Source organism: Bombus fervidus, chromosome 2 (genome assembly GCF_041682495.2).
Source record: "Bombus fervidus isolate BK054 chromosome 2, iyBomFerv1, whole genome shotgun sequence".
Taxonomy (NCBI): Eukaryota; Metazoa; Arthropoda; class Insecta; order Hymenoptera; family Apidae; genus Bombus; species Bombus fervidus.
Genome location: NC_091518.1, coordinates 5,428,339 through 5,454,532, shown reverse-complemented (window position 1 = coordinate 5,454,532; position 26,194 = coordinate 5,428,339). Strand labels below are relative to the sequence as shown.

Sequence of the window (26,194 nt, the reverse complement as noted above, 5' to 3'; positions counted from 1 at the left end):
TCCGTGTATGCAGGTGGTTTAAGATTATTTGAAAGAGAAAAAGTAATTACGAGAGGAAATCCTGATATGACTCACGACGCTACCAAACATCGCATACAGTTCAGCACAGTACGTGAACAGCGTTGCGGTTAACACTTTACCGACAGATTAGCCGATTAATCGGTTTTTTGTCACCGACGCTTACCGACCGATAGCCTACTAATCAGCTTTTTGTCACCGACAATCTATCTCATTATTTGAGCAGTAATTTGTTATTCAGTACTAAGATACCTTGCTCAGTTGCGTCAGTTGCGTTGCTTTTTAAGCTTCCACAGTTTTATACCAATTTGAAAAACTTACCATTCGCGATAAGCGAAAAGAATGGTATTGGAGAGTCTAAACCGAAACAGAGCCAGCGCCAGGGAGAATCTGCTCCTGAGTTGCCGGTCGGACGTGCGTATGCTGTTGAATCGCTAGCAGTCGGTAAAGTGTTAAGTACAGCGAGACTTTCGCTGAACGTGTTGGACGGGTTCAATGCTGTTGCGAACTTTAAGACGAAAATCTGAATCTCAGTGCTTGGAAGATTAGAAAATAAAGAAGTTAGTGGGTAATATTTTAGTCGCGGATGGACGAAGAAGATCGACGGACATCTCGTCCGCGAAAATAGGGTGGCGCATAATTGCCGGTCATCGGAAGCGCCGATAGTTTCTCCCGCTACAGGCCGCCACGGTCGTTCCGAATGGTCGTCTTATGTAAACGCTCGTTATTTTCTTAGCTGGATGTTGCGTGGTTCTCGTCTGATACGCTGCACGTCCCAGGCAATTAATAAGCCGCGCTGAATCGCGATTCACGGCCACGTTAAAGAAGCTGCGTACGTCGAACGACGTACACGGAATGCACGTTTGCCTGCAGAACGGTCGTGCCCCTTGTAGCGCGGAAAATGTTAGATGCACGCGAACTGATATTAAGGAATTTATGGTTGGACGTTCAGAGAAGCTGTCGCCATTGCTGCATCCAATTATAATGCGTTTCTTTGAGAAAATGTACGCGTGATGTGCGTTCCAAGTGCGGAAGCTCTCTCCTTCGTTTACTCATTGGCTGGTAAACAGCTACCCTATCGTTCCGAGCAAAAATAGAATACAAGCGTCCTCGATATTAAAGCGTGCATTCGCTGCTACAATTATATATCCGAAGAAGGAGATGCCGACAAACGTGGCGGACGTTTTTCAGCAGCGGAACACGCAAGCGTGACGGACGTTACGGCGAGCGCCAAACCTATTGGGTTGGCAACTAAGTGATTGCGGATTTTGTTATTACCATCTAATGATAAAATCCGCAATCGCTTAATTGTCAAGACAATAGAAACTCGTAGCTAGCTGCGTTACCACGTCAACCTCTTGCCATACGAGCCGCGACGAGAATTTTGAGCGAAACCTGAATATCACGAGTGAGGCTCGTGGTCCAATCTCATGTCAAACGTGAATATCACGAGTCTCACTCGTAGTGTTAGCCTCAGGCCACGTATGAACGTATCGAATGTTGTCTTTCTTCTAAACAAGGCCGCGGCTATCTACTCAGTCGCACTATCTCATGTTTCAAGTTCCGACACTCTGCGTCGCTTCGACTCTTTTCCTGACCATTCGACCGCAACATTCGGGGCAGGATTTTTGCGAGTTTAAAGTTTTACATTCTAAATAATTTTTTAAATAAATCATTGTCATATTACTTTTATAACAATCCAATAGTTTTATTATTTCCTCTGGAATATCTTTTCAAATACCTACGATGACCGTTCGCAAGTAGTCAAATAAGCGTTACCCGAATACGGGTGATGCGGCCCTACCGGAAACTTTGCTGTCACCCGAATACGAGTGACGTGGCAAAGTATTAACACTTTGACTGCCACGCCGAAATCACACGTTTCGCTCAGGACACCAGTGTTTTAACACACTGCACCGTTAGATGCAAGATTTGTTTTCATTTTTTTTTTATTGATATTCTAATAAAAATGTTTAATTGTTCAATGGAGTACTTTTTATTTCAAACTATCTTCTATTCATCGGTTATATTCAAGATGCCCTAACTGTCAATTTTCATTCAATTTTTACAACTGTAAAAAGTTGAATGACGGTCACCAATGACCACCGTGGCGTCCATGAGAAACCGTGGGTCATATATGACCCACGTGGTAGACAAAGTGTTAATGTTATGGCAACGGGTTAATTTTTCCTTATCAGCTGTTCGCTTTTTTAAGCTTGTGCGACCAATTGTACGCTCGCCGAATTTACGAACGCGCCCCGTGTTCCCGATGACCTTCCCCCGCTGTTGCCGAGTATCTGTGGCGGAGACCTCGTTTTGAAAATCGTGCGCGTGCATTCGTGCTGCAGCATAATCCAGTACAGAGTTGACCCACATTAAGAGAGATCAGTGGCGAAACTGTGAGAACGACAAAGAGAAAAGCTGACACCGCATGCATCCCCGAAGCTCGCTCTAACGTTCCCTAGCGGACGAGGTAGATGAATCGAGGTGCTAACGACGTCTTCGTCGACCCCTGAGATCGTGCGTTCTCGAGAACCGCGATGGTCATCGAGGGCGTACTCTGTCAGCTCGCTTCGAGTCATTAAAGGTTCGAGCTGTTAGTCGAAAAGGCGGCCTCCCGCCGCGCGTCGCCTGATTTCCTCGAGCACTGCACTTACTTGGAGCATCGAGCGTTGCCAAGAGCGCCGGAAAATTCGATGCTGCACATTTTTTCCACGCCATCGAGTCATCTGCGCCCTACCAGTGCTTCGACCCAACATCGAACTTGCGCTCGTTTCAGCTTTCCAAACGCTAAGAAGTCGTTCCTTTCTTTTTCCCAATTTTTAAATATTTTGCCGAATTCGAACGAGGGAAGACGATGGAATTTTCGAACAGGCACAGCGGCGTCATTTGTTCGACGGAAATGCTGGATACGCTGTAGCTCGGTTCAACGTAATTAGCAATGCTGAACTCGGGTAATGCAGAAAGTCAAAGGCTAGGGAATGCAGAACAATTGCTTTTGTTGGAAACCCGTACGAGGATGTAGAATAATTGGTAATCGTAACAAGGTTTACGAGGCAAAATGAACAAACGCGAATGATCGATCCGCGGACAGGATTTTGCATGCGCCACACTTAAATCGCCGAATTCGTTCCATTTCGAACCATTACCCGGAATGAAATCGCGTTTAACGATGCGTACTCACGTTGTCTGTCTGTCATCTGTCTTTGCGCTTCAATGGCAAAATTCGCCGTCTCGTTAACCAAGAATAACATACACGAGAGTTTCAGCAGACAGCTTACTGAAAAACCCGTATATAAAAGAAACAAAAACGATGTTTGAACAAGCAGCTAATATTTCCATAGTTTTTCGAAAAATTGTAATTGCGATTTCTTTGCGCAACTTTCTGTATGTAAACGTGCGAGCCTCGCTTTCCAATTGCACCATTTATTCTCGTTTACCTGAATTAGCTGAAATGCAGTAGCGTATTGTCGTGGAGCATGAACGCAGCCTAAAATTTATCGCAACCACTTTGCGGTTCGTACGGTCCGCGGAAGCTGAAAACTCGCGAGGCAAGCGAGCATTCTCCAAGAGCTTCAGGACGGTTGGTTTGGCGAGGGCAGCACACACGTGCTTCTGCTGGAAGCACGCGACCACTGGAACAGGCTTGTCACAGGGCAAACATTGGCGAGTGCGGGCCGCCTACGTGCGTTCTAACGCACAACGCGAAAAACCAAGCAAAAAACCGTCACTCGACCGAAGGCGAGAACAGCCGCAGCAGCCACTTTCCGCCGTGTGCATTCCACCGTGATCCGTCATCCACCTTTTCCCTTGGAAAAACTCGCCGCTGCTTCAGCCTTTTTCCCTCCTTTTCACGGTTCGTCGCACGAATCTCGTTCGAGTAAGCAGATCTCCGTATGCGACATTAGCTTCGTTTCCGGGCCGAACTCTTTCTTACTCTGTTTTACTTCGTGTATCACACACGAGCGAAATACGCTTGTCTGTTAAACCTGACAATCGGTCATTGTCACATTGTCATCGTGTGGCAATTTGGTCCACAGCCATTCGGGTAGAAAGTCGTGTAATTTGATGCTGGAACTTTTTTACCTTCGTACGTTGCATTTCTTACGTTTGTAGAGCGTTCGTCGAAGAAATCGTTTGAAAGAAGCTTGCGCAGGTTCCAAAAGAAAGTCAAAATTACTTCGTAAATTTATTCGATTTAATTCGTCTTGCTACTTGAGAAAACATGGACTTTGATCGATTCCGTTAATCGAGTTAGCCTGGTCGATCGTAATTTTCGCTATTGTCTTTTTGCTGCCTTCCCTTCTGCTCCCTCCGTGTCCAACTTCCCCATTGCGAATTTTCCTTCGAACGCGAAAATCGCGCGAGCTTGAAAAAGCAGTTTCGCGAGTTTCTGTTCGGTTACACGCAAACACCTGGCGTTGCTTTCTCGCTCGTTAGTTCATCTTCGCGTGAGAGATTCGTAGGCAAACGACGATCCATTCTACTGCAACGATGTGAATGCAGCGCGATACGCGATCGCAACCAAAATTATCTAGCGAAACAGCCACCGCCCCGGTGTCTATCGAAACGCCATTACACGTACGCGCCCCACCGCTGGGGTTACGTTCATAAATATTTATGCAAGTAGTGATCGTAATGGACCCATCAGCGAACACGTCGAATAGACGGCAGCTCTCGTTAACATCGTTTGTTCATCGTAATCAATTACAGCGAACGACTGGTTCCATGCTCTTCGATATTCAACGTGGCAATCGGCTTTGAGGCTGAAAATGCTGGTGCGTTGAAAATCCGACAAAGAATAGCCGCATCGCCACGTAAATTCCAGTCGAGTTTCTCGAATATTACCATGTTGTCTTTGGAGAAGGACGGAAAGCGAGTTCTCACGTATACGCGACACGCGAAGACTAACGCGCGTTCCGCGTGCAACGGATGCTTTGCGCGGTGTCCGAACGTTGCTGAGCAACGTCCGGGTATTTTTAGAGACAGCCGACCTTTCCAGCAGTCGATAATTTCTGGCGAAAGTATTAGCGTAATTGGTTCGCGCGTCTCGGATCTCGGTGAAGAGGAGTCGAAGGAGCGGTAAGGCGTTGCTACATAGCTGAGGTTTATTTTCTCGAGCACGAGTCCGACTCTTGTGTAACTTTCGATCGCGTTGTACGAAAGGAACGCGTGCGTTTAACGAAAAGATGGATCGTTCGCCAATTTCGATTGGGAAAAGTCGATACGGAAAGTGGAATTGTCTGTCGTTGTTGAAACGAGCTATGGTGAAGTACGTGACGTGACGCGTTGTCGAAAAATATCGCGACGAAACGTAGAAATTTCTCGCGCAATTACGCGCACCAGCGAAGGCAAAGGAAACCGGAAAGAAAAACGGAGTATAAAAATCAAACGAAATAGAAAATCAAGAAATTCCGGCCTGCTACGGAAATGGAACAGAGAAACGAGGCGACGACAGGAAGCAAATATCGAATGTCAATATGAATTGCCGGGTATAAAATTGTTACATGTATTACGCTTCCGGATCGTTGGTCATTTGTTCGCCTCCCTTCGGCCATCAGCCTTTGCCGTGTGCACGGTAGCGGACACGTACACAGACAGGAGCGAGAACGCGGGCACAAACGAGGCGTGAAACATGGGCCGTCGATCACGCGAATCATGCCACCAACCGTAAACAGGAATAGATACGACCACGTTCTCGTAGAAAAATGAAACGAGCGGATGGAGATACGGTTGTCGGTATCGCGGCCGTATCCACCCTCTTTCCTTCTCGCCATCGTCTTCTCCGTCTGTTTGCTTGTGCCACACTCGAGCCCGAGTCGTAAACGTATTTTAGTGGCGATAGCTGCGCAACGTCCCGTTGCCGAGATAAACTCGAGTTATACGTTAGAACACGCCGCGTTCCGGACATTCGAAAACCTCGTTCTGTCCGACCATAACCATCGCGTGAAAGCGAAACGTTCGATTATTGTGTGGCGATCACGCGCACGTTCCTATTCTTGGATCTGCGGAATCGCGATCGCTACGGCAGGCGCACGGATCTTGGTAGAAAGAGAAACTCGCCGAGAAGAAGATCTAAAGAAACCTAGTCTAAGCATTCGCATCTACGTTCGAGCGATCGGTAGTGTCTAAAATAGCAGCTGTGGACTAACGAGCTATCGCTAAGTGGCTACGCGAGCTTAATAACTGAAAGGGATCGCGTACAACGTTTAAACCGTGTCAGTCTAACTGTACTACGCTAGATCATGAACAAATGCACCGTATGAACGGTGGCGGACGATCAGCAGTTTTTGATGCCGCGTGTAATATAGTAACGATATTTAACAGTAACATAGTAACAGTAGATAACAGTAGATAACAGTAGAGAATGGTACAGAGTAGTACAAAGTGATAGATAGAACGTAAGGTGTTTTTTGGAAGTTAATAACGCAGGTCCGCATGCAAAAAAAGGTAACTTCTGACGATCGACCGATCGAAAAGATAGAGAACGAGAGACGTGGATGGCTAGTGGTCGTACCTCGTGTCCCCGTGTTCCTCCGCACTATTCCGGTGGGGGCGTAGGTCCTGCCTCGGTTTGAGGACAGGGGTCAGCCCCCATTTCTCGATGAACTCGGTGCGGGAAATCTTGGCGCTTCGCGGCGGTTACGAGAGGGGGCGGATCCCCCTCCCGAGCCCCATGCCCCCGAAGAGCGGTGCACCCCCGCACAACACGCACCCGATGATGCTTCTCCACTCCTCTCCACTTCGCTCTCCTCCTTCTCCTTTTACTTCTCCTTCAACTTCTCCTACACCTTCTCCTCTTGCTCCTGCTCCTCCTTTTCTCCTCCTCCTCCTTCTTCTCCGCACCACTACCAACTCACGACTCTGCGACTCGCAACCCCGTAGTACGTGTGTTTCGGTACACCGATAGTTCTTGGCTCTTCTCGAGTTCTCCCTTGCCTTTTTCCACCTCCTCTCCCCTCCCTTTCCACTTCCTCGCGCTCCTCTACCTTTCCTTTACTCGCCGCCCCCAACCCGCCCTTGCCTTGTCTATCGCATACCCTCCTCTTCTCTTCTTTCTCTTACCCTCCCTCTGTCCCTCTCGTTTCCTCCTTCCCTCCTTCCTTTCGCTTCGGCCTTGTCCAACTTTGTTTGCTCTCTCGCACCAACACCAACGGACACCGACACGAGACCGATCCACCACGAGGAACCAGCACGAGCACTATGAAAAACGATCACTGTGACGCGAACACCAATGATCAGCGACGCTAAGAGGCAGCACCAGCAGCGCAGTCAGTAGCGGCAGCAGCGCACAACACACAGCCACCTATCAAAATGGCTGCTCGCTCTCTCTTTCCTTTCCTTTTCCCTCTTTCTTTTCCTCTTTCCTCAATCCCACCGAAAATCCATTCTCCACCGTTTTCCCTTCTCTCTTCGTTCTTTTTTTTCCCCTTCTCCTCGATCGTCTTCCCGTGTTTCTCCTTTCTCCACTCGCTGTTCTCCTCACCCTCTCTCTCTCTCACTCTCTCTCTCTCTCTCTCTCTCTTTCCCCCTTGTTTCCCTTCTATCGTTCCAGTCGTTTAACGTTTACATCTCCATTCGCACTCGGTTCGCTTCTTATCGCCTATCATTCGCTCACACGCTCGTTCCTCTTCGCTATAATAATACCTGGCACCCTTCTTTCAGCAGCGCACTCGCACGCTTGCATACGCACCCTTCTCGCTCGATCCTCCCTTTTACCGTGACGGCGCGTTCTTTTTATCCGCGCACAACAGTTCGCCAGTCTGCTCGCCGCGTTTCGATCGAAAGAGAAAAGAGCAACGGCGAACTGTCCAAGGGAGGAGAAAGAAAAAGAACGAAGAGATACGCGACGTGGCAAAACGGATAGGAGAGAATAGACGAGAAGAGAAGAGATGAGACGAGAAGAGAAGACATACAGGAACCGTTAACTGACGCGGTACGTTCCGTTACTCTGACGCATCGTTCACTCGCGATCACTGACGGTGGTGGTGTTGGTGGACGGGAGAAGTGAGCGGAACGAAAGCGGGGACGACGACGACGACGGCGGCGACGACCACGACGACCACGACGACGAACGAAGGTACGAGAGTGGAGAGGCGGGTCGAGCACGGTGGCATCCACGGCGCACGAGCCATCGAGATCCGTTCGACGCGTAACTACGGCCAGGCGAACGAGACCGAGTTGTCAAGGACGACAACGCCTTCGGTCACGGGGACGACCACGACGACGGTCATAAAGAGGACGACGAGCTACGGAAGGACGCGAACGGAGGCCGCGACACGCGTCTCGTCGTCGCAGCAGCGCGGAAAATCTCGATCAAACGGATCGCGGCCGGCCGACTGAAGCGCCTCCACCGGGAGGCACCTATCATCTGAACGCACCGTTCGGTACACTGACACACTGTGCGATCTTTCCGCGGGTCTCCTTCCTTTTCGCTTCCCTCCTCTTTCCTCCCTTCCTTCCTTCCTTCCTTCCGTCCTTCCTTCCTACCCTCCTCCTTCCTTCTCACCTCTTTCCTCTTTTCCTTCTCGCTCGCCGTTTCGGATCGCCACGCACGTACCCGTTTCTGTCCGATCGCCCCGCTCGCGCCTGCCCCCTTTCGCTCTCGGCCTCGCTCGCACGCGCGCCTCACACCCGACCACGAGGATCACGGACCGACCGACAGAGTAGTTTTCCGTTCCGTTCCACCTTTGCGCTACGCCGACGAGAACTCGTCTGAGAAACCTACCGCCACCGCTTTACCTTCCGCACACGCTCGCTCCTTCTTTTTCTCCCTCCCTTGCTCCCTTCTCCTTCCCACTCTCCCTTCTCGTTCTCTCTCGCTCTAGCTCTCTCTGTCTGTCTTTGTCGTATCCGAAGCGCCAGTGGAGGATACGCGGTGGAAGTTGGCGCCGGTGGAGGTGGGCCTCGTTCGTAATACGGTGGTGGCGGTCGCGCCGCTGCTGCTGCTATCGGTGGTGGTGGTGGTGGTGGTGGTGGTGGTGGCAGAGAAGAGATCGCCCTGCTGCTGGCAACTACCCGACAAAGAAATATCGCGAATAGAAGGCGCGGTGTTGCAACAAAAGCTCGCTATAAACGCCAGCCACATCCGTTATGCCTACTTTTCTCTTCACCGATGTTTTTCTTTTCTCCGTTCACCCTGTACCCGACTCTCCCCTTCTATTCCTCCTCCCCTCCACTTGCTTACAAACCTGCGCTCTTCCACAAATACCTCGTTGCCTCTCTTTCCCTCCCCCTCGCGCTCTCTCACTCTCACTTTTTCACCTGCACGACTCTTCTTTCTCGCTCGCTCCAATCGTCGCACCCCACCATGCTCCCCATCCACCGTCTCCCTCCCCCTCGCCCGCCCCTACTACCCGCCTGCTCGCCTTCTTTCTCTCTGTTTCGTCGTTCGTCTCACGAAACCGTACGCATCTGCGAGGCAAAGAAGTTCGTCGACGGACTACGCGCGCCGATTACGCGCTAATCCGCCAACCTCGACGGGCACCCAACGTGTGATTGACGAGCGTGCATTGGCCTGCTATCGGACCTGTGTTAACGTGCAACGGGAAACGCTTGTCCGATCATGCGACGAACAATGGAAAATTCACTACGCGATGATCGTTGGACGACCAGCCAGCCTCGCGGCAGCGTGAAATTTAGCGAGTGGAAGCGCGATACGCTGTCCCTGGAGAGGAACGCGACTTAGTCCGGCATCGTGAGGAGCACGAGGTTTTGACTATAGGCACGAGGAGATCAATGGCTGTTGCGTAATCATGCTGGGCAACGAGGTGTACCCTCTGCCACCCTCCCCTCGAGCATCCTCGCGACCCTCCGCAACCCCACCTCGGCCTCCAGCCCCAGTTCACGGTCCTCCTTCTCCCCCCTCTGCGGATAAGGCAGACCGTTGGTCGCGATCAAGCACGCTGGCAAAAAGTACTCGTTTCGAATGGTCTTTCGACGACCATGACAAATCGGACCGCAGGTCATCCGGCTGCTTGCAGATACGTTCGTAGCCTAACGACGTTCGCAATATCAACGACAACGACGACATCGACAACGATAAAGACGCTCGTCCTCGTGAGTTCTCGTATCCGTTCGTCGGCCATGCGCCATTTGTTCAACGCGCGCGCTCAAACACGACCGCGCGCGCACTCCTCCCGTGCCGACTTAGTCCACCGCCGCGCCGTTCCCTTTCTTCTTTCCTGCTGTCTGACTTTTTTCCCTTTGCACCACTTAATCTTGCGCCCGATCCTTCTCTCCTGCCAGCGATCGCTATTTCTCCAGGGGACTTTTGCTAGCGTTGATCGATAGTAGTCGCGCTTCTCTGTTCGCCCAACCAAACACCGACGATACCCGATCCTACTCGCTTTCGAATTTTCCCATCGACCACGCAATTCCATCATTTCTCACGGTTGTTGTATCTTTGGCAATTTCAAGGACTTGCTGCTATCTTCAAAGCAACATTAACATACCGATCTCTTAACCTGGTTTCCAGTTGTTGGAAAAAGTTACACGGACGTAGAACAATGATTGTGTGAAATGTATCGTTTAGAACGTATACCCGTGTCACGTGCTCGATCAGCTTAATCCGTCACGTTGAAAGCACGCATTTTAGCCTACGCTACGAGCAATAGTCGGCGAGAAGCGAACGTCTAATCGATATTTTCGTTCATTAAGAGTACTAACGATGAAATACGAAGTTGTATCATTAATGGATACAGGCGTTATATTGGTTCCGTTAGCGGGCAACGACTGGCTGCGCGAATCCCACACTTTCCTGATTTTCGTTGTACGAAAGCTCGTGCTTTTGGCGTGGTCATGGAAATTTAATAATTTTAAGGTCAGATGAAAAAATGTACATATATACGCTATTGGTCGCTAAACGCATAACCGTAAGCACGTTCCCAAGGAATATCGACAAGTTACGAATGCATAAAAGCTGGCTGTGAAAAATGGAATTGCGGAACGAACGTGGCTTACGTAAGAGGACGATCGCGCTCCAGCGCAAAGCATCGGCGAACAGTAACGAATCGCAAGCCGTAATTCGCACGATATTTCCAAGGAAATTGTATAACGCTGACGTCAGCGAAGACATGGCACGTAAGATATTTCGGTTTGCAGGCGCTCCAGCCTCTCGATTCGTCGATTTCTTTCGGCCCGGCGATGCAGCCCGCGATTCCCTTGAAATTACGAAACCCGATCTGGTTTCCCCTTTGACTCGCAAGTCGCGCGAGCAACGCGCGCCTCAAAGGGTTAGAAAGCGGGCCGACAATCTGCCAGTTCATCTACAACTTGGCGCGTTATTTGCCGCGAATAAAGCGAGACGAGAACGCGGAGAAAAACGCCAGTGGCGATCGATCGGAAAGCTGCGAAGTCGCGCGGATGAATCTCGCCGTTTCGGTTCCATTGCTTTCTCGGATTTTCCATGCGACAGAAATCGACGACTGAAATCTACAACGCGGTCGCGTTGCTCGATCAATGAAGTCGAACTCGGCCACATTGGCGAATCTACAGGATTCCTATTTTTTTTTTCTTCCATGTTTCATCCTTGGTTGCCGTGGTCCCTCTACTTTTTTCCCGCTTCGCCTGCACGGTCTCGCATCGATTTACAAGATGGAGTACGTCGTAGTGATACCGGATAACGTTGACCACGTACTCCGCTAGCTTTTCATACGTTTGTCGCACGATATTTCGCAGTTCGCGTTACTCGCTAACAAGTAAGAGGTATTGGCGCTACATATTCATGTCGGATTATGAATGAGTGGCCCACGCGTGCACCACTGCTTTATTCTGCCTCGTACTACCTGCCACGCCATCTATATTTCTCCAACAGTGCTACCACAGCGTTGGTTAAAAGTGGCCGAGCCAGATACGTGTTAATACCTGACGATTTCCAGCAGACCTACGCACACGCTTTCGTTGGCTATCCGTTCGTTCGATCGATCGCACCCATTCATTGATCGTCGCTGTTCTTGTATTTTCCTGTCCCTGCGCCTTTCGCTATTTTAACACGTAAACACAAACTTTAGCCAAACGATCGTTCTTCTTGAATCGGTGGCTGCAACTTGAAGCAACTCGGGCGGACAAGTTCGCAAAGTCTCGAGAGAAGAGACAAGCGAGCATCCGAGGACGAATTGGTTTACATCGTCGCGCGAGCTATTCGCCTGACGATTCCAGACAGAGGAGATGGGCCGTAAGGATCGCGGAACGCGAAGCGAACCTCAGCATCGCTGTGCATCGAGGCTCGCGTCTCTGGCAGAAGATATTTCCCAAGTAGTTTGGACTTGAGATTTCTGAGTGAAAAATACGAATAACGAGCGAGTAAACGGTCCGTTGGTGGTTCACGCAGAGAAAAAAAAATTGCCTCGTTGGCTGGTTAATATCCGGCACGAAAGGGATACGAATCAACTAGAAAGTTCCGTCGTGAAAATAGAATTCGAGCGTCCCTGAATCATTTCCGGAAAGCCTATCCTCCGAAGGGATTTTCCAATCGATAGCGTAACAAAAACAACTTCGAACTCGGCCTAACGATCGGTGACGCTTAATTAATCCCCGGCAAACGTTTTCCAAGCCGGCGTTCCCCCGTGTAACGAGTTTCTAGTCCGTGCTGCAGGTTCATTCATCGAATAAGAAAAAAAGGCATGCAGCTGGTCGGGTAAATGGGTGGAAATCAATGTCGGTGGCCCATTGATCGAAGAGGCGGTTCGATCTCGGCTGGTCGGTCATTGGAATTCGCCCGTTCCTCCTTCGTGACTTCCATGACACCATCGTGCCGACCTACATCGCTGCGACGCGACGTACCGTTCCATGTAAGTAGACGAACCCTCCGTGAAACTTCGGGTCGCGCTCGATCCGGCCGGAAGGAAATGGAATAGCATGTGGCAGCATTGCAGTGTAACGGCATTGATCTCACTTTCTCTTTCTCTCTCTCTCTCTCTTTTCATCTTCCCTCCTCGTTGCGCGCGTTAAGAATCCCAATAACCAGATTATGCGATTGCCAGCTGCGTCACCGGCCACTTCTCGTCTCGTTCTTCTCGCTACGCGTGTCATGCCGCGCCAGAATAGATACCAGCAACATCCAACAGCAGCAATCGAAAAGGATTACGTCTTTGAAAAACGTTCTTACACGCTGTATGATACCTTTTACGACGTTTCGTATCTTCCTCTGTCGTTCTTTTTCTTCGCGCGCGATTATCCTGCCTTTCGAACGTTTAGCCTACTCGTCCGAACGCTGTTACTGGTTACCGGTCTACCTTTCTTTTCGTTGCGTTTCCAACGTCTTATCCATCGCGCAATCATCTCCTATTTTCCGGCCACTTCCGTTTCTCCCTACGTGACCTAGCTCACCGTTTCTTCCGGCTTCTTTATTTCCTCCTCTCGCTTTATGCAAATGCCCCCTGGCTACCACGAGCGTAGTTTGGTTCCTTGTCTTCCCGTCTCTCGTTCTTCTTCCCTTTTTACCTTCGCTGTCCACCTTTCGCCTCGCTCCTTATCTCCGCGTCTGTTTCTTCTGCTATAATTCAAGTCCCCTCCTCATCCCCCTCCTCCGTTTTACTTTACTAACTCCCTCTCGCACCTGTACGAAACTCCCCGTTGCACCCACCAGCCTGTGTTCGCGCTGTTCGTCTCTCTCGCTCTCTCTTACAGCCCTTTCTACTCAGCCTGTGTCTGTCTCTGTTCAACACACGAAGAACCCTCCTCGTCGCACTAACCGCACGCAATCAATACATCCCTCTCTGCCGACCCTCGCCCTCCTCTACGAGGGACCAGCCACCCCGCCGGCACCCCAACAGCTACTCTTGATCCTGGCCCTTCACCGGCAACTCCCACTTTCCAGTTTCTCCTTTTTCATTTGCCCCTATTCTCCTCTTTGCCTTGTCTCTTCCTTTCTCTCTCGTTTTTTCACCTTTTTCTTCTGCTTTCCTTTCCACACACTTTCTACCTTACCATTGGTAAGCTCCTTCTTCCTCCTTTTCCACCATGTCCCGTCAGCTGATCCATCTACCGACAGCATGCTCGACCACCATAAAGCCAAGGTCAGTGCATGTTGCAGTAGCGTGTGCCGGACCATGGACGGTACTCTACTACTTACGCGAAGCGTAGCGTTTCTCCGACTGAATCATCGCGCGCATTTCCATCTTCCGCTCTTTTCTTCCTTCGTCCTGTGAGACTCGTACGAAGAAATTTGCTATACTCGGAATCGAGGTAGAGTTTCAAGCCAACCTCGGAGCGAGATAACGAACGTAATAGAGCAGCAACCTTCCGAAAGAAACAACCCATGCAAAATACGAATAAACTGAAGGTTTCTGAAACCTCTTAACGAGATGCCAAGTTTCGTAAATTCTAATTTTTCGATTCTTTCGTCCTCGGGCGTTCTCGATGATCGAAGGTCCGAGATATCGAGCAGCCAGTCCGCTGCAAACGAGCGAAGAAGCGGGAGAAACAGCCGAATTAAAGAGTTTATCGGTACCTTGGGCGCCTCCCTTACAAATTGGCAAAGTTTCGTTGAAATTCAGGTCGACCACTTCCTCGGTCCGAGCTTCTTTCTCTATCCAGATCGGACCCTACACATGGACCTTGCTACTTGCCTCGTGTCTGGCGGCACACCTTGTACAGATCTGCGCTACTTCAATTCGCCGACCAATTCATCACGCACATTTGATATTTAAAAATAAATATAATACCACGACCTTGCCCCGAATTTGAAATTATACGTTTGAAACTTTCGCCATGGCGATTGGACCGAGGATCACAGAGTGAAAAAGGGACGAAAGGAAAGAGCGAAGAAAAAATGGCAAAGATGGTCCAAGAAGGGAGTTTCATCGTCGTAATAAAATGATCTCCGAAACTTCTTGCACTATGCTTGTATGCTTCATTCCACGATTCTTCTGCAACATCCTGACCTCTGCAAATACGTTCAAACGATACCATAGACTCCACGTCTTGCCATTTTCAGAGATACAAAGATTTCTATGAGGTGGACGTTGTTCGTTACGTATTTCTGGAAGGAAAAGAACCGCGCGCAAAAGTTTATCCGAGTTCCGTCGCGTGCGTTACGACAGTTAGTCAGATCGTTGGACAAACCGATCTAATTCGGGCTTCCACTCGGAAACGGTCGTTTTGCGTAACTGCGAATAGATTGATTAGAGTTTCGCGTTACAAAAATCAGACAATAATTCGGCCAGGCAAATATTTCCGAGTGGGTGTATCCTGTTTGTTTGGGGGCGGGGGCACTGGAAGCAGCTTCGTTTCGCGACCGGATACGACGCTACAATTACTATGATAAAAGACACGATAAGATCGAAGCGTGGCTGGAAAGCAGCTCGAGTTCTAGCGTGGAGCACAAGCTACGCGCAACACGAGACTGCGTCAACTTTTAACGTTAAACTTTAAACCTTCTAATTACTTCCAGCTAAAGTGTGTTTTAAACGTTAATCATCCGCGATTTCAGCTAATTAATGAACTTTATGAACGCTCGCGGCAACACCAAATTAAACGCAGCTGTTGGTAAAGTCGAGTCGAATGTGGCCGAGTAAGATGCGACAGAGAAGAAAAATGGAAAGACAGTTAGCGTAAGGAAGATCTCGCGAAGAGAGACGATGTACCGATCGAAGACATCGATCGAATTTCACGTCGCGTTGTGTAGGATTCAACGCAGAAAAATTAATACTTTACCGACCGATACCCGATTAATCGGTATTTTGTAGCCAACGCTTACCGATCGATAACCTATTAATCGACCTTTTGTCGCCGACAATCTTTCTCATTATTTAAGCAGCAATTTGTTTATTAGTACTAAAGTACCTTGTTCATTTGCGTCAGTTGCGTTGCTTTGTAAGCTCCCACAGTTTTATACCAATTTGAAAAACTTATCGTTCGCGATGAACGAAAAGAATCGTATTGGAGAGTCTAAACCGAAACAGAGCCGGCGCCACGGAGATCTGCGCCTGAGGTGCGTATGCTGTTGAACCGTTAGCGGTCGGTAAAGTATTAACAACGAATCTCTTGTATAGGACGATTTCGGTGGAGAAATTAGAGGGCAGGCAGAGACGAAGCGGACTAATTGGTGGCCACGACGAAACTCGGCAGCCCATAGAAAACGTGGCCGATGGAAGGAAAGTTACGCGACAAAGGCGACTTTTCTCGTAGGTTCGTGATGAAAGTTGCAGCCGAGTCGATTCGAGGCAAGTTTTCCCTCGCGATCCTGCGAAGTTCCAAGTCGAAAGTTAAGACACGCCAATAAATATCTGTGTATATGGGCCAGCGAAATACAACCGCAACGCGACGTGGAGCTAAGCCAACGACGCGGCTCGTATCCGCAGCCTGGCCGCCCTATTTCCAATTACACCGCACAAGTTTTCATATCGAAATTCGTTCTTTGTGCCGCTGCAATAATTCGGCCAATTGATGCACGACGTTCCTATCCGCCACACCGTCTCCTAATATCTTCGATACATCGATTAGCCGCATCGTCGCCATCCGATCGTACCGAAAACCTCTATACATGTTCATCTTCTAGTTTCTGCTTATTCAACGATTGTACGAATTCTCGCCACTTTGCCAACCGCCCACAAATTATCGATCCTCGAGAAACTCGATCGCAGCGCGTGCTACCACCGAATCGACTGAAATTCGATAAACGAAACGCACAGCTTACGAGAAGCGTGAGCCTCGCTGAGAGAAAACGTAAGGTAATCTGATGTAAACGTAAAATGAGACGAAGCTACCTCGATCGAAGTTGCGATCGGTAAGGCAGGTTAACGAGCGCCACGATATCGAGTAGGAAAGAAACACGCGATCACGCAGCTGAAACACAGGACACGATCCTGCGGATGGACAGATAAAGCGAAAAAGTTTGTGCATGTGCCGATGGGGATGTTGGCGACGCTATACACACCGGTTACGCCACGCGAGAGTCTTGCGGCCGAGGTATTAAACTCATCGTGACAAAGCGTTACCACCAAGGAGACCTCGCGTCAAAGAAGACAATAGGAAGCGTACCAGTGGGTACTCTCGGTGATTGATCTTACCAAGTGCTTCTTTCACCATGAGAACGCCCGCAAGATCCACATTCGGAGCAACAAGAGATTAAACGAGTTGAGATATCGAGGGATAGAACCTGTTAAAAACTTTAACAACTCGCTAAGGATTCCTTCTGTCGATTACCAGTTACTTTTAAACGATCGCCCTATAGTTTCCTCTGGAAACATCTTCGATGGTCAAATACAGTTTCTTCTCATTTTGAATTTGTCAATATTTTATCGCACCAATTGTTTCGAAAAAAAATCACAGCGTCTAGTTGTTGGATTTGGTGCGGTTTGGAAAAAGATGATCGTCGAGAAAACGGAATAATTTAAAGCGTTGCATCACGTTCGACGTTTTTACTTTCGCGACTGTGCCGAGATCTCCTTCCACCGCCATTTGTTCCTCGAATTAATGTTGGCCCGCCTCCCATAGCCCGTCTAATGGAAACCTGCTAGCTAGCGAATTGGAAATCTATTATTGGCCGCGTCTCGCAAATTACATTTGTCGATAATCATGCGTTAGCTCGCGAATTGACTTTTGCCAATTCGCTGTTTCCTATTACCTTGTGTCGAGCAATCGGTCGCTGTGCATCGCACGTTCGTAATATCGCGGAGAACGTGTCTATTATCGGTTGATAAAAAAATGGTTGACACGGGATCCATATTGCTTCGGAAATTTTATTTCTATTTCTTTAGTCTGAGAAACTTGATTGTTTCATTCGAGAAACTCTTCTGTGAGAGCAAATGGAAGAATTTTGATTTGAATAGAAAGCAGGCAATTGTGTACGTCCGTAGGCTAATGCCGAAGAAAAACATCCAGCCAGCAGAACACCCGAAACTAGAAATAAACCCTTTTATTTGTTACGATCCTGAAGGATATGGCAACGATGGAAGCAGACGCGCCGCAGGATGTAAAACTTTCCTCGTTAACGACACGAGCGAACCTGCCGTGTTGAACGAAAAATCGGTAGAGAAGATAAAAAAGTCTTGCAATTTTTTGTCGTTTCCGTCTACGGTAATTGGAAAAAAAATTTGGAGAAATACTCGCGGAGAATCCGCCGTCACGTACTTGTCGATTTTTCTAGACAACCTCAGTTTCCACGTTTGTCTTCTTGCAGCAGCGTACACAGTCGTAAATCTAATGGGCCGAGGATTTCATAGGTGGCGCAATATTTTCGCCGTACGTTGCAAGATACGAGATCCGAGAATAACTCGCATTGTAACCGTACGACAGAGGACGAGGCGCGATTATCGTTAATCGCGACGCGAAAATCGACAAGCTACGCGTTAAACTAATTTTTCGCTCGACCAATATCAACCCATAATCTCCATACGACTTTCAACAGGAATTTTTAACTTCCCCTTTTGAAGCTGCTCTCTCGCTTCCGCTCGCTCGTCTTAGCTATCCTCGTATGTTTTTAACCTGCCAAAGACGTTCACGCGTAATTACCTCGAAACCAGTGTGTCATTAGATACAGCAGTAAACATAACACACACACATGATCGCTGGCAATGTAAAACGTAAAGGACATACGGCGATCGACAGGAATTGGAGATCGCGGAAGGGTAAGAGGGCCGCGTTTTCGATGCTCTTACGTGAGTCCTGACCGGTTACGTAAAAGAAATAAGGTTATGGATTGAGAAAAAGAGAGACAGAGACAGAGTGATGGTTAGAGGGGGAGGAAAGGAGAGAGCAGTATGGTGTGTGCGTCATGTCGGTTCCATTCACCGGCTTCGGTGAAGATGGGGCGAATCGGGTCGTGAGCATAGTTATCTAGGTCAGCTTCCCTGCTTCTCATGGCCTCGATGGGAGTGGTTAACTCTGGTTACCCCGTGAATGTAGCGCGAGGCATCAATGAAACGTCCAGAATGACCCTGATCTGACGAATTACCAGTAACAAGCCCGCAACTGCAGTCGATATGCCCGGCGACTTCTATGTCACCTGGCAAGCAACGTCGATACATCGCTGAGAAATTCTTTTTTCACCGCCACTTCTGTTTCTCGTTTCTGGTTTTTAATGAACGAAAGAACGAAGGGAAAAGGTGATAATAATTTTCCATGTACGCGCAGTTGTCCGAACGCAATTCTTCTTTCAGCGAATAACCCGATCTCGTATCTTCGGATTTGGATTCGATTTGTCGAAACGTCGTGTCGGTAGCGAGTCCGCTGGAAATTCTTTCCGAAAGGGGAAACGATTGACAGGGAAAAGGAATTGGAGATGTTTCCGTAGGAAAAATCGAAGTGGAAAGCGTTCGGAGGTGGAAATGGTCGGTGGGGCTTCGTGTAACGCGGTTATTACAAGCGGCACGTTCATTTCCGTCGATAAGGGGAAAGCGTAGCCACGTAAACGCGGAAACGAGTGACGTGGACGTGCATCGAATTACTGACCTTACCCACGGGAACGGTTCGCGTCCTCTGGCCGCTTTAACGAGCTTATAAAGTAACCGTTCCAGTTCTCTTGATCCATAAACGGCTCGGTTAAACGGCTCAATTCCACTGGTGTCTGGTTCTCGTTCGGGAAAATACAGGAAGCGGAAAGAAAAAACAGGGCGAAATAGCGAGGAAACAAAGATGTTAGAGGGTAAGTGGGACGCGCTCGAGCGTTAAACAGTTCGTTCGAGGCGGAAACTAGTCATCTGTTTGGAGGTGTAAGTCGATTCTCGATTCGAGAATCCCTTAGCCGATTACTCCGAGTACGCAACAGCGTACGTAAAGCAGTATTATCCATCGAGCTATTTAAGCTTCAACCCAGTGACCCAACTAGTTGCCGAGTTTAAGGCAACCAATCGCGTGTCCATACGATTTCCAATAGAATCGCCGTAATAATCGAAAGCGCACGATCGGAAATCCATTTTTTCCAGTCAGATTTCAAGAGGAAATATCCGAGCGGTCAGCGTTCGAGATTTCGAACGTTTTACTCGCGTGGAGATTTCATCGAAAAGTCACGACTCGATAACGAAACTAACGATAGCTGAAAACCTTCTGATTCTTCGTTGCCGTGCGATACGCATCGAAGTAAACGAAAGTGAATCGACCATGCCAGCTAATTGGTTCGCGTTTCACGTGTTAGCCGAGTGTCGATTCGAAAATTTGTTACGTTTCGATCGAAACGTTTTCAAAGACTCGTCTCGAAGATAAGAAGCTCGCGATACGAACACGAGAATTTTTCGCAAGATCGATGCGGCTAGAGTCGTCCGATAATCGTGCAAATCCTGCAAAGAAAGAAGGAACGAGGAAAGCTTCAGCGAATGGTATCTCAACGCGCGTTCCAATTGCGTCACGTCGCGACGTACGGAAATCGCGACTAACGGACGCGATACTCTACGCATGCAGACGTTCTAGCGCCACGTGACAATTCGAGTGAAAAGTTAGCGGTGTTACGCAACACGCAATCAATTCACAGCAACGTGGCTTACGGGAAAACACGTTGCAAAGCATTCGATAAAGCATCCGACGAAGCGGAAGCATCGGTTGAAACCGATCGGTTGCACAGATTGCAAACCGTAACGTGACGACGATCTTGCCGTCGCGTAACACCGTTCCCTTTTCTTTCTTTGGTTTCTCCTCTTTTCGATGTTTATCAAAGCGATTCCGCGCGAATGTTAGCTCACCGAAAGCGTAGCTGGCGTTCGAAGATATCAACGCCGTTCTATCTACTTCCTTTCTCACCCCATCTTACTCCGACCAGGCAACACCACATCCACATCCGTCAGCAAATCCACATGGTCCTTTCTGACAGCATTTTAAATCGTTGAACCGTAACGAAGCGGCGGCAAGTGGCCGCGTCTTTGGTCGGTTGCCGAGCCGAGCCGAGCCCAGCCGAGCAGAGCCGACTCACAGCCGTGCGGAATGCGACGCGTTGGCGAAGAATCGGACGCTATCGTCCGAGTGCCGAAGGATTGGAATTCACTCGCGTAAACAAAGCATCGCACCCTGCACAGCCCTGCGAGCTGGCGCGCTGGCGTGCAGTTTCCCTGTCGAGTCGGGCGATGATAATGCCAGGGCAGATTATTAGATGGCGCCAGCCATCGGCATCCTCGCTACCCTTATCGACTCCATTGCGTCAAGCGATCCTGTGCCGACTGCCGAGAGCACATGCATACCGCTACCCCGACCAACCATACGCGCAGGGCGGAAAATATTTCGGCATGTCAGTCGGCCTGCCAAGCAGGTCGACCAGTCGTCATCCAGCACGATTTTCGCCAAACCGGAAATCCTTTCAGGGTCAAGTTAAAACGCGACCAAATACAATGCGGGAAAAAGGGTTACGCTTCATCGCGCGCCAACTGCGTCGATTCCGATTCGCTAGCACGTGCTCGCTTTTGTCGATCGAATTCGTCTTTCTTATCTTCGTCACCTAACATCTACACATTGTTCCATACTTTCTGAATGATCAGGCGTACTATTGGGTTGGTAATTAAGTGATTGCGGATTTTATCATTAGGTGGTATTGACAAAGTTCGCAATCACTTAGTTACCAACCCAATATTTACACGTTTCGTTAAGCGGACTCGGTCGCGTACTGGCCTAACGCGGAAAAAAGATCGGAACGCTTGAACCGCGTTGCTGGAACGTTGATCCTGGCGCAAAATCTATGCAGTGCTGAATTTATGCCAATCGAAATTTCTTTCCAAGCTGCTGTCACGGTTAAAATACATGGAATGTGAACCGATAATACGACCGTAACACTTATAGTCGTAGCTGTAATTAGGTTAAGCAGAAACTTGGGAAATTTGTAAACCGCCAGGGTACTGGACACACGGAAAGCAGTTTTCATCTTTCTCAGTTGGCGATCCCATCGAACTTGTTCGTTCGTTGTACGGTTAACGCTGCAGATAAAGAAAGTACTCGGAACTGGCGTCGACGATATCGGAGTTAGACTTGTTGGTGTAGCGTTGAAGAACCCAAAGCGACCAGTACAAATGGAACGACGAAGATAGAAGTTGAAAAAGGAAAGGAGAAACGAAAATTGCGGAAGACAAAGAACGATGGAGGAAAAGAGAAGAGAAGTGGGTTTAGCGTCCCACATGACTATTCTGTTCTGGAATCTCCGAGAGAAGAGCACGCGTTTTCTCATTTATTTTTTCTCCGAAGATTATTTGCCCTCTCGAATCTTCTCTTTCAGCGTATTTCGTGATCTTGCTTAACGAACTTGTTTCCATGCTGGAATCGCGAATAATGTCAGCTTCGATTAAACACCGCGACGTGCAACTATCGAGAATTGTGAGATAAAAAAGAAGAAAAAATTTTGCCGACAACTGCAGCAACCGTACGATTGCTTTGATCGACAGAGGAACGTGTTTGCGAAGCTTTTCCGCCAGATACAGGAAATCTCAAATACACAGGTTGAAATGGGAAAAAGCATTTGAACAAAAATGTCGAGAGATTCGGGATAGAAGAAAATTTGACGAAAGAGCAGTCGATTGATCGACGCGAGCAAACAGCAATTCGATAAACGAACAAACAAGCGGATGCGATCTCGATGAACGGAAACAGCATCGCTATAGGCGAAGAGAATGCGCTTTCAACCGCGTTTTCCACGATCGCTAGATCGACAGAGGCGACTGATCGTGAAACATTTTCGGGAAAAATTCGTGTTCCTCGGACGACCGTTTCGAAGGATTTCGGTTATTCGTTGTCGGATGGAAAAGTGAGATTCGCAGATCTTAGGCATCGATCGTGCGATATTTTACGTCGTTCGCGCTATACCTCGATAATAGCTATTCCGCTCGATCACCATTGAATGGAAATCGTTTCGATGAAGCAGAGAATCGAAAATCCTAAGTGGCTCGTTATTTTTCCCTACGTTCGTGTGGCGCTTATGAAATTTGCATCGAGGGATGTTGGTCGAACGTTCGTGTTTTATGACGCAACGTTAAATTAATATGGCTCCGCGTCTTCGCCTTTTACGGCCGTAACGTGTGGCTGCCCTATTACGCTTGCAGATGAAATAAATCGGTCCATGAATATAATCCTACCATTCTCCACTAAATCCCAACGAAATTTAGAAATTTTCTTCTAACGTAAAAATAACGGTCGCCAACTATGCAACTTCCTTTCGAAATTTTCTACAAAAAACAATTTCAACTTTTATGTATAAAAAAAGGAAATAAATTAGGTTGTCCGGGAAGTGTCCTTTTTTCGCAAACGTGTTTTTTACAACAATGCACATTCCTTTCGGAATTTTCTACAAGAAACAATTTCAATTTTTATGTATAAAAAAAAAAACAAATTAGGTTGTCCGGGAAATGTTTTTTTTCGCAAACGTGTTTTTTACAACAATGCACATTCCTTTCGGCATTTTCTACAAGAAACAACTTCAGCTTTTATATGAAACAACTTCAACTTTTATGTATAAAAAAGACAAATGTATTAGGTTCTCCGGAAAGTGTCTTTCTTTCGCAAACGTGCTTTTTACAACAATGCACCTTCCTTTCGACATTTTCTACAAAAAAAAAAACCAACTTTTATATATATATAAAATAAAAACAAATTAGGTTGTCCGGAAACCGTCTTTCTTCCTCAAACTTGTTTTTTACAACAATGCAGCTTCATACAAACGTGAAACCAGGTCTGTGAAATGTCGCGGTGTTTATTTCAACAGAACAACATGGATCGTACGTAATTCGACAAAATAATATAAAACAAAAATGTTCTCATGAAATTATTTCCTCATAAAACGAATGAAACTTTTCCTAATACATAAAAGTACAAGAAAAGTTGGTAAGACTTTTTTCAACAGAAAACAGACTAAGTTATCTCGTCTTTCCTCAATGTTACACGTCCGTAAGTCTAAAAATTCAAATTGAATTGACGGGTCGACACAATGCACCTCGTGCGCCACTCCATCGACAGGAAGATCCGTCTCGCGGATCGTCGACCAGCGTACGTACACTCGAACGTTGATCTCTCGGGAATAGAAGGAGAGCGACACGGTCGTAGGATCGATGGGTTTATTAGCCGAACAGTTCCGCCAGTTCCTTTCTTTGTTCCTGTTGTTGCGCGATGCTGTGGTTGGTGTACGCACATGCACGACAGCAAGAGTTAACGATGCACGCGTTCATACGTGACACGTATTCACGGCATATGGCGTAACGAGGCGAAACCAGGAAGACAGAAAGGCTCGTGGGAAAAGGCGCGGAAGTCGCAGGGTGCACAGTGCACACGCACATGGAAAAGGTGTCGTGAATTGTCATTCGGATCGATCCATGCTGTGTTCTATTCGCTGGTTTGCGAGCGTCGTCGCACGATATAAATCATGCACGTACTTCAACGCGATGTTTCAACGATCGTCATAATAGCAATATTATTATTTACTTGTTTATCTATTTGTTTTATCAACCGAGCAAACCTAATCGGATTTTTGGATTAAGCTAATCGCGCGTTCCAAACGTTTGTCGTCATATTTAACTTGGTAACAAAAGATGTAATCGCCGGACTGCGCGTGTTTTATGACTCTTAAAACTACAAATTGAAAACTGCAAGGAAATATTACACTGTAGTTGGACGTAATAATATAGAAATATGTAGAATGAACCGAAGCAAAGTACATGCTGTAACAATTATAGCTATAAAAATACATCTGTTTCTAAATTTCATTTGTTAATTTATGTACATGAAAATACGAAGCTAATAGAAATATCGTAATGATCAGGTTTGAGATTGAATTATAAGTTTGAATTAAAACAAGCTTGAATTACAAGTTGAAGAAAAATTCTACAGTAGAGAAGAATTAGGTTTTGAGAATGTGGGTAGGTTTAAACATAGTTACCAGAGATATTTTTAACATTACACTGTATTGTCATCGCATTCTTTGCCATTCTATTTCGCTGTGATAATTATTACGTAATAGAGTACCTTGGAAATAATAGAAGACAGAAATTTCCACCGATTGAATTTTAATGAAAGAAAATCGTCTGAATTGTCTTTCGACTACATTGAAAGAGAACCCGATTGAAATTCAGATCAAAGGCGGACGATAATTTTCTACCGCGTCGAGAACCAGATCCCACGCAATCTTGCACGGCAAACGCATTTTCCTCCTTTGCGAACAATCCACGCAGATGAATATTTATCGTTTCGAATTATCGATTACGTACAGGCGTTGGCAGAGAGGCCGACTGACATTTTACGGGATTTCCATGCAGCACAGGATTACCCGGACCTTAATGGAGTTTCCTAAAAGCTTCTTTCGCAAACGTTACACTTGCTGCCAGTTACATCCAATTTTCTTCGCTAATAGGACAAACTATTGGTCGACTACGTAGCCGAGTCACGCGGCGCAATCGTCGTGAAATATTATTATCGTTGTTTGCCGAGCACCACGCTCCTTTTTTTTCTCGCCCGTTCGCAACCATCGCTATTCTTGGAACAATGAAGCGTTTTTTTTTTTTTTTTAACAAGATTTCCGGATAATTCTACCTACAACTACTCCGCTATTATTAGCCTCTTATTAGCTTATTCTAGTAATTGCGTCGTAATTACGAAGCTCGTATTTCCTAATGCTCGTTGGATAGAGCGTTTCAACGTCAGAGAAAAAAAAGAAATAAGAAGCTACGGTCTCGTGAATAATCGCGTTCTAGGCAGCGCATTTCTACGCGTACTTTCGCGTTTCTTCGAAAACTAGCGTCGACCGGGTCAACTCTATGCGTGAAATTCCAGTGAAACATGTCAAGTTCCCAACAGAGAGAATCTTACCGATGGTCAGCAAAAAGAAAGAAAGAAAGAAAGAGAATAGAAAAAAGGAAAATAGAAAAAGACGATAACAGAGAGGAAGAGAAAGATAGACGCAGAATATTTTAAGCCGGTTGAAATCCACACGTTATAGGTCACTCGCCTATTTCCGAGCCGGATCGATGAACGCCCAGTCACATGGGAATCACCATGAATCGTGCGTCCACGTTGCCAAGCTGTCTACAACCGCTGCTCGTATTTTACCATTTACGCGTTCCTCTGGGCTTGTTCACGCTCGTGTAAATTTCGCAAAGCGATGAAAACGATCTGGCGAATTGTACGCTCGCTTCGTCCGATGCCACGTCATGTTTATAAATACACAGATTTTACGTTTCTTTATCTTTGCGTAGCGATCTTTTAAATTCAGTGAGAATATCAGCGAATGGGAAAGAAGATGCGGAGAGTAAAGATAGCTCTTTGGTTGTGGCGTTAATCT

General features: G+C 47.5%; 1 protein-coding gene across 15 annotated transcripts in view; it reads right to left on the bottom strand.

The window, feature by feature from the left end:
• Shaker (potassium voltage-gated channel protein Shaker) overlaps window positions 1–26,194 on the bottom strand; it is a 185,314-nt gene that overhangs the window by 25,573 nt on the left and 133,547 nt on the right. Inside the window, exon 1 of one of the 15 annotated variants that reach the window (XM_072022415.1) lies at window positions 20,695–21,066. The exons of the other annotated variants lie outside the window; for them this stretch is intronic. Coding sequence (XP_071878516.1) covers window positions 20,695–20,699 — 5 coding nt within the window. The 5' untranslated portion in view covers window positions 20,700–21,066. Of the gene's footprint in view, window positions 1–20,694; window positions 21,067–26,194 lie in introns of those variants that run through there. 15 annotated transcript variants of the gene reach the window in all.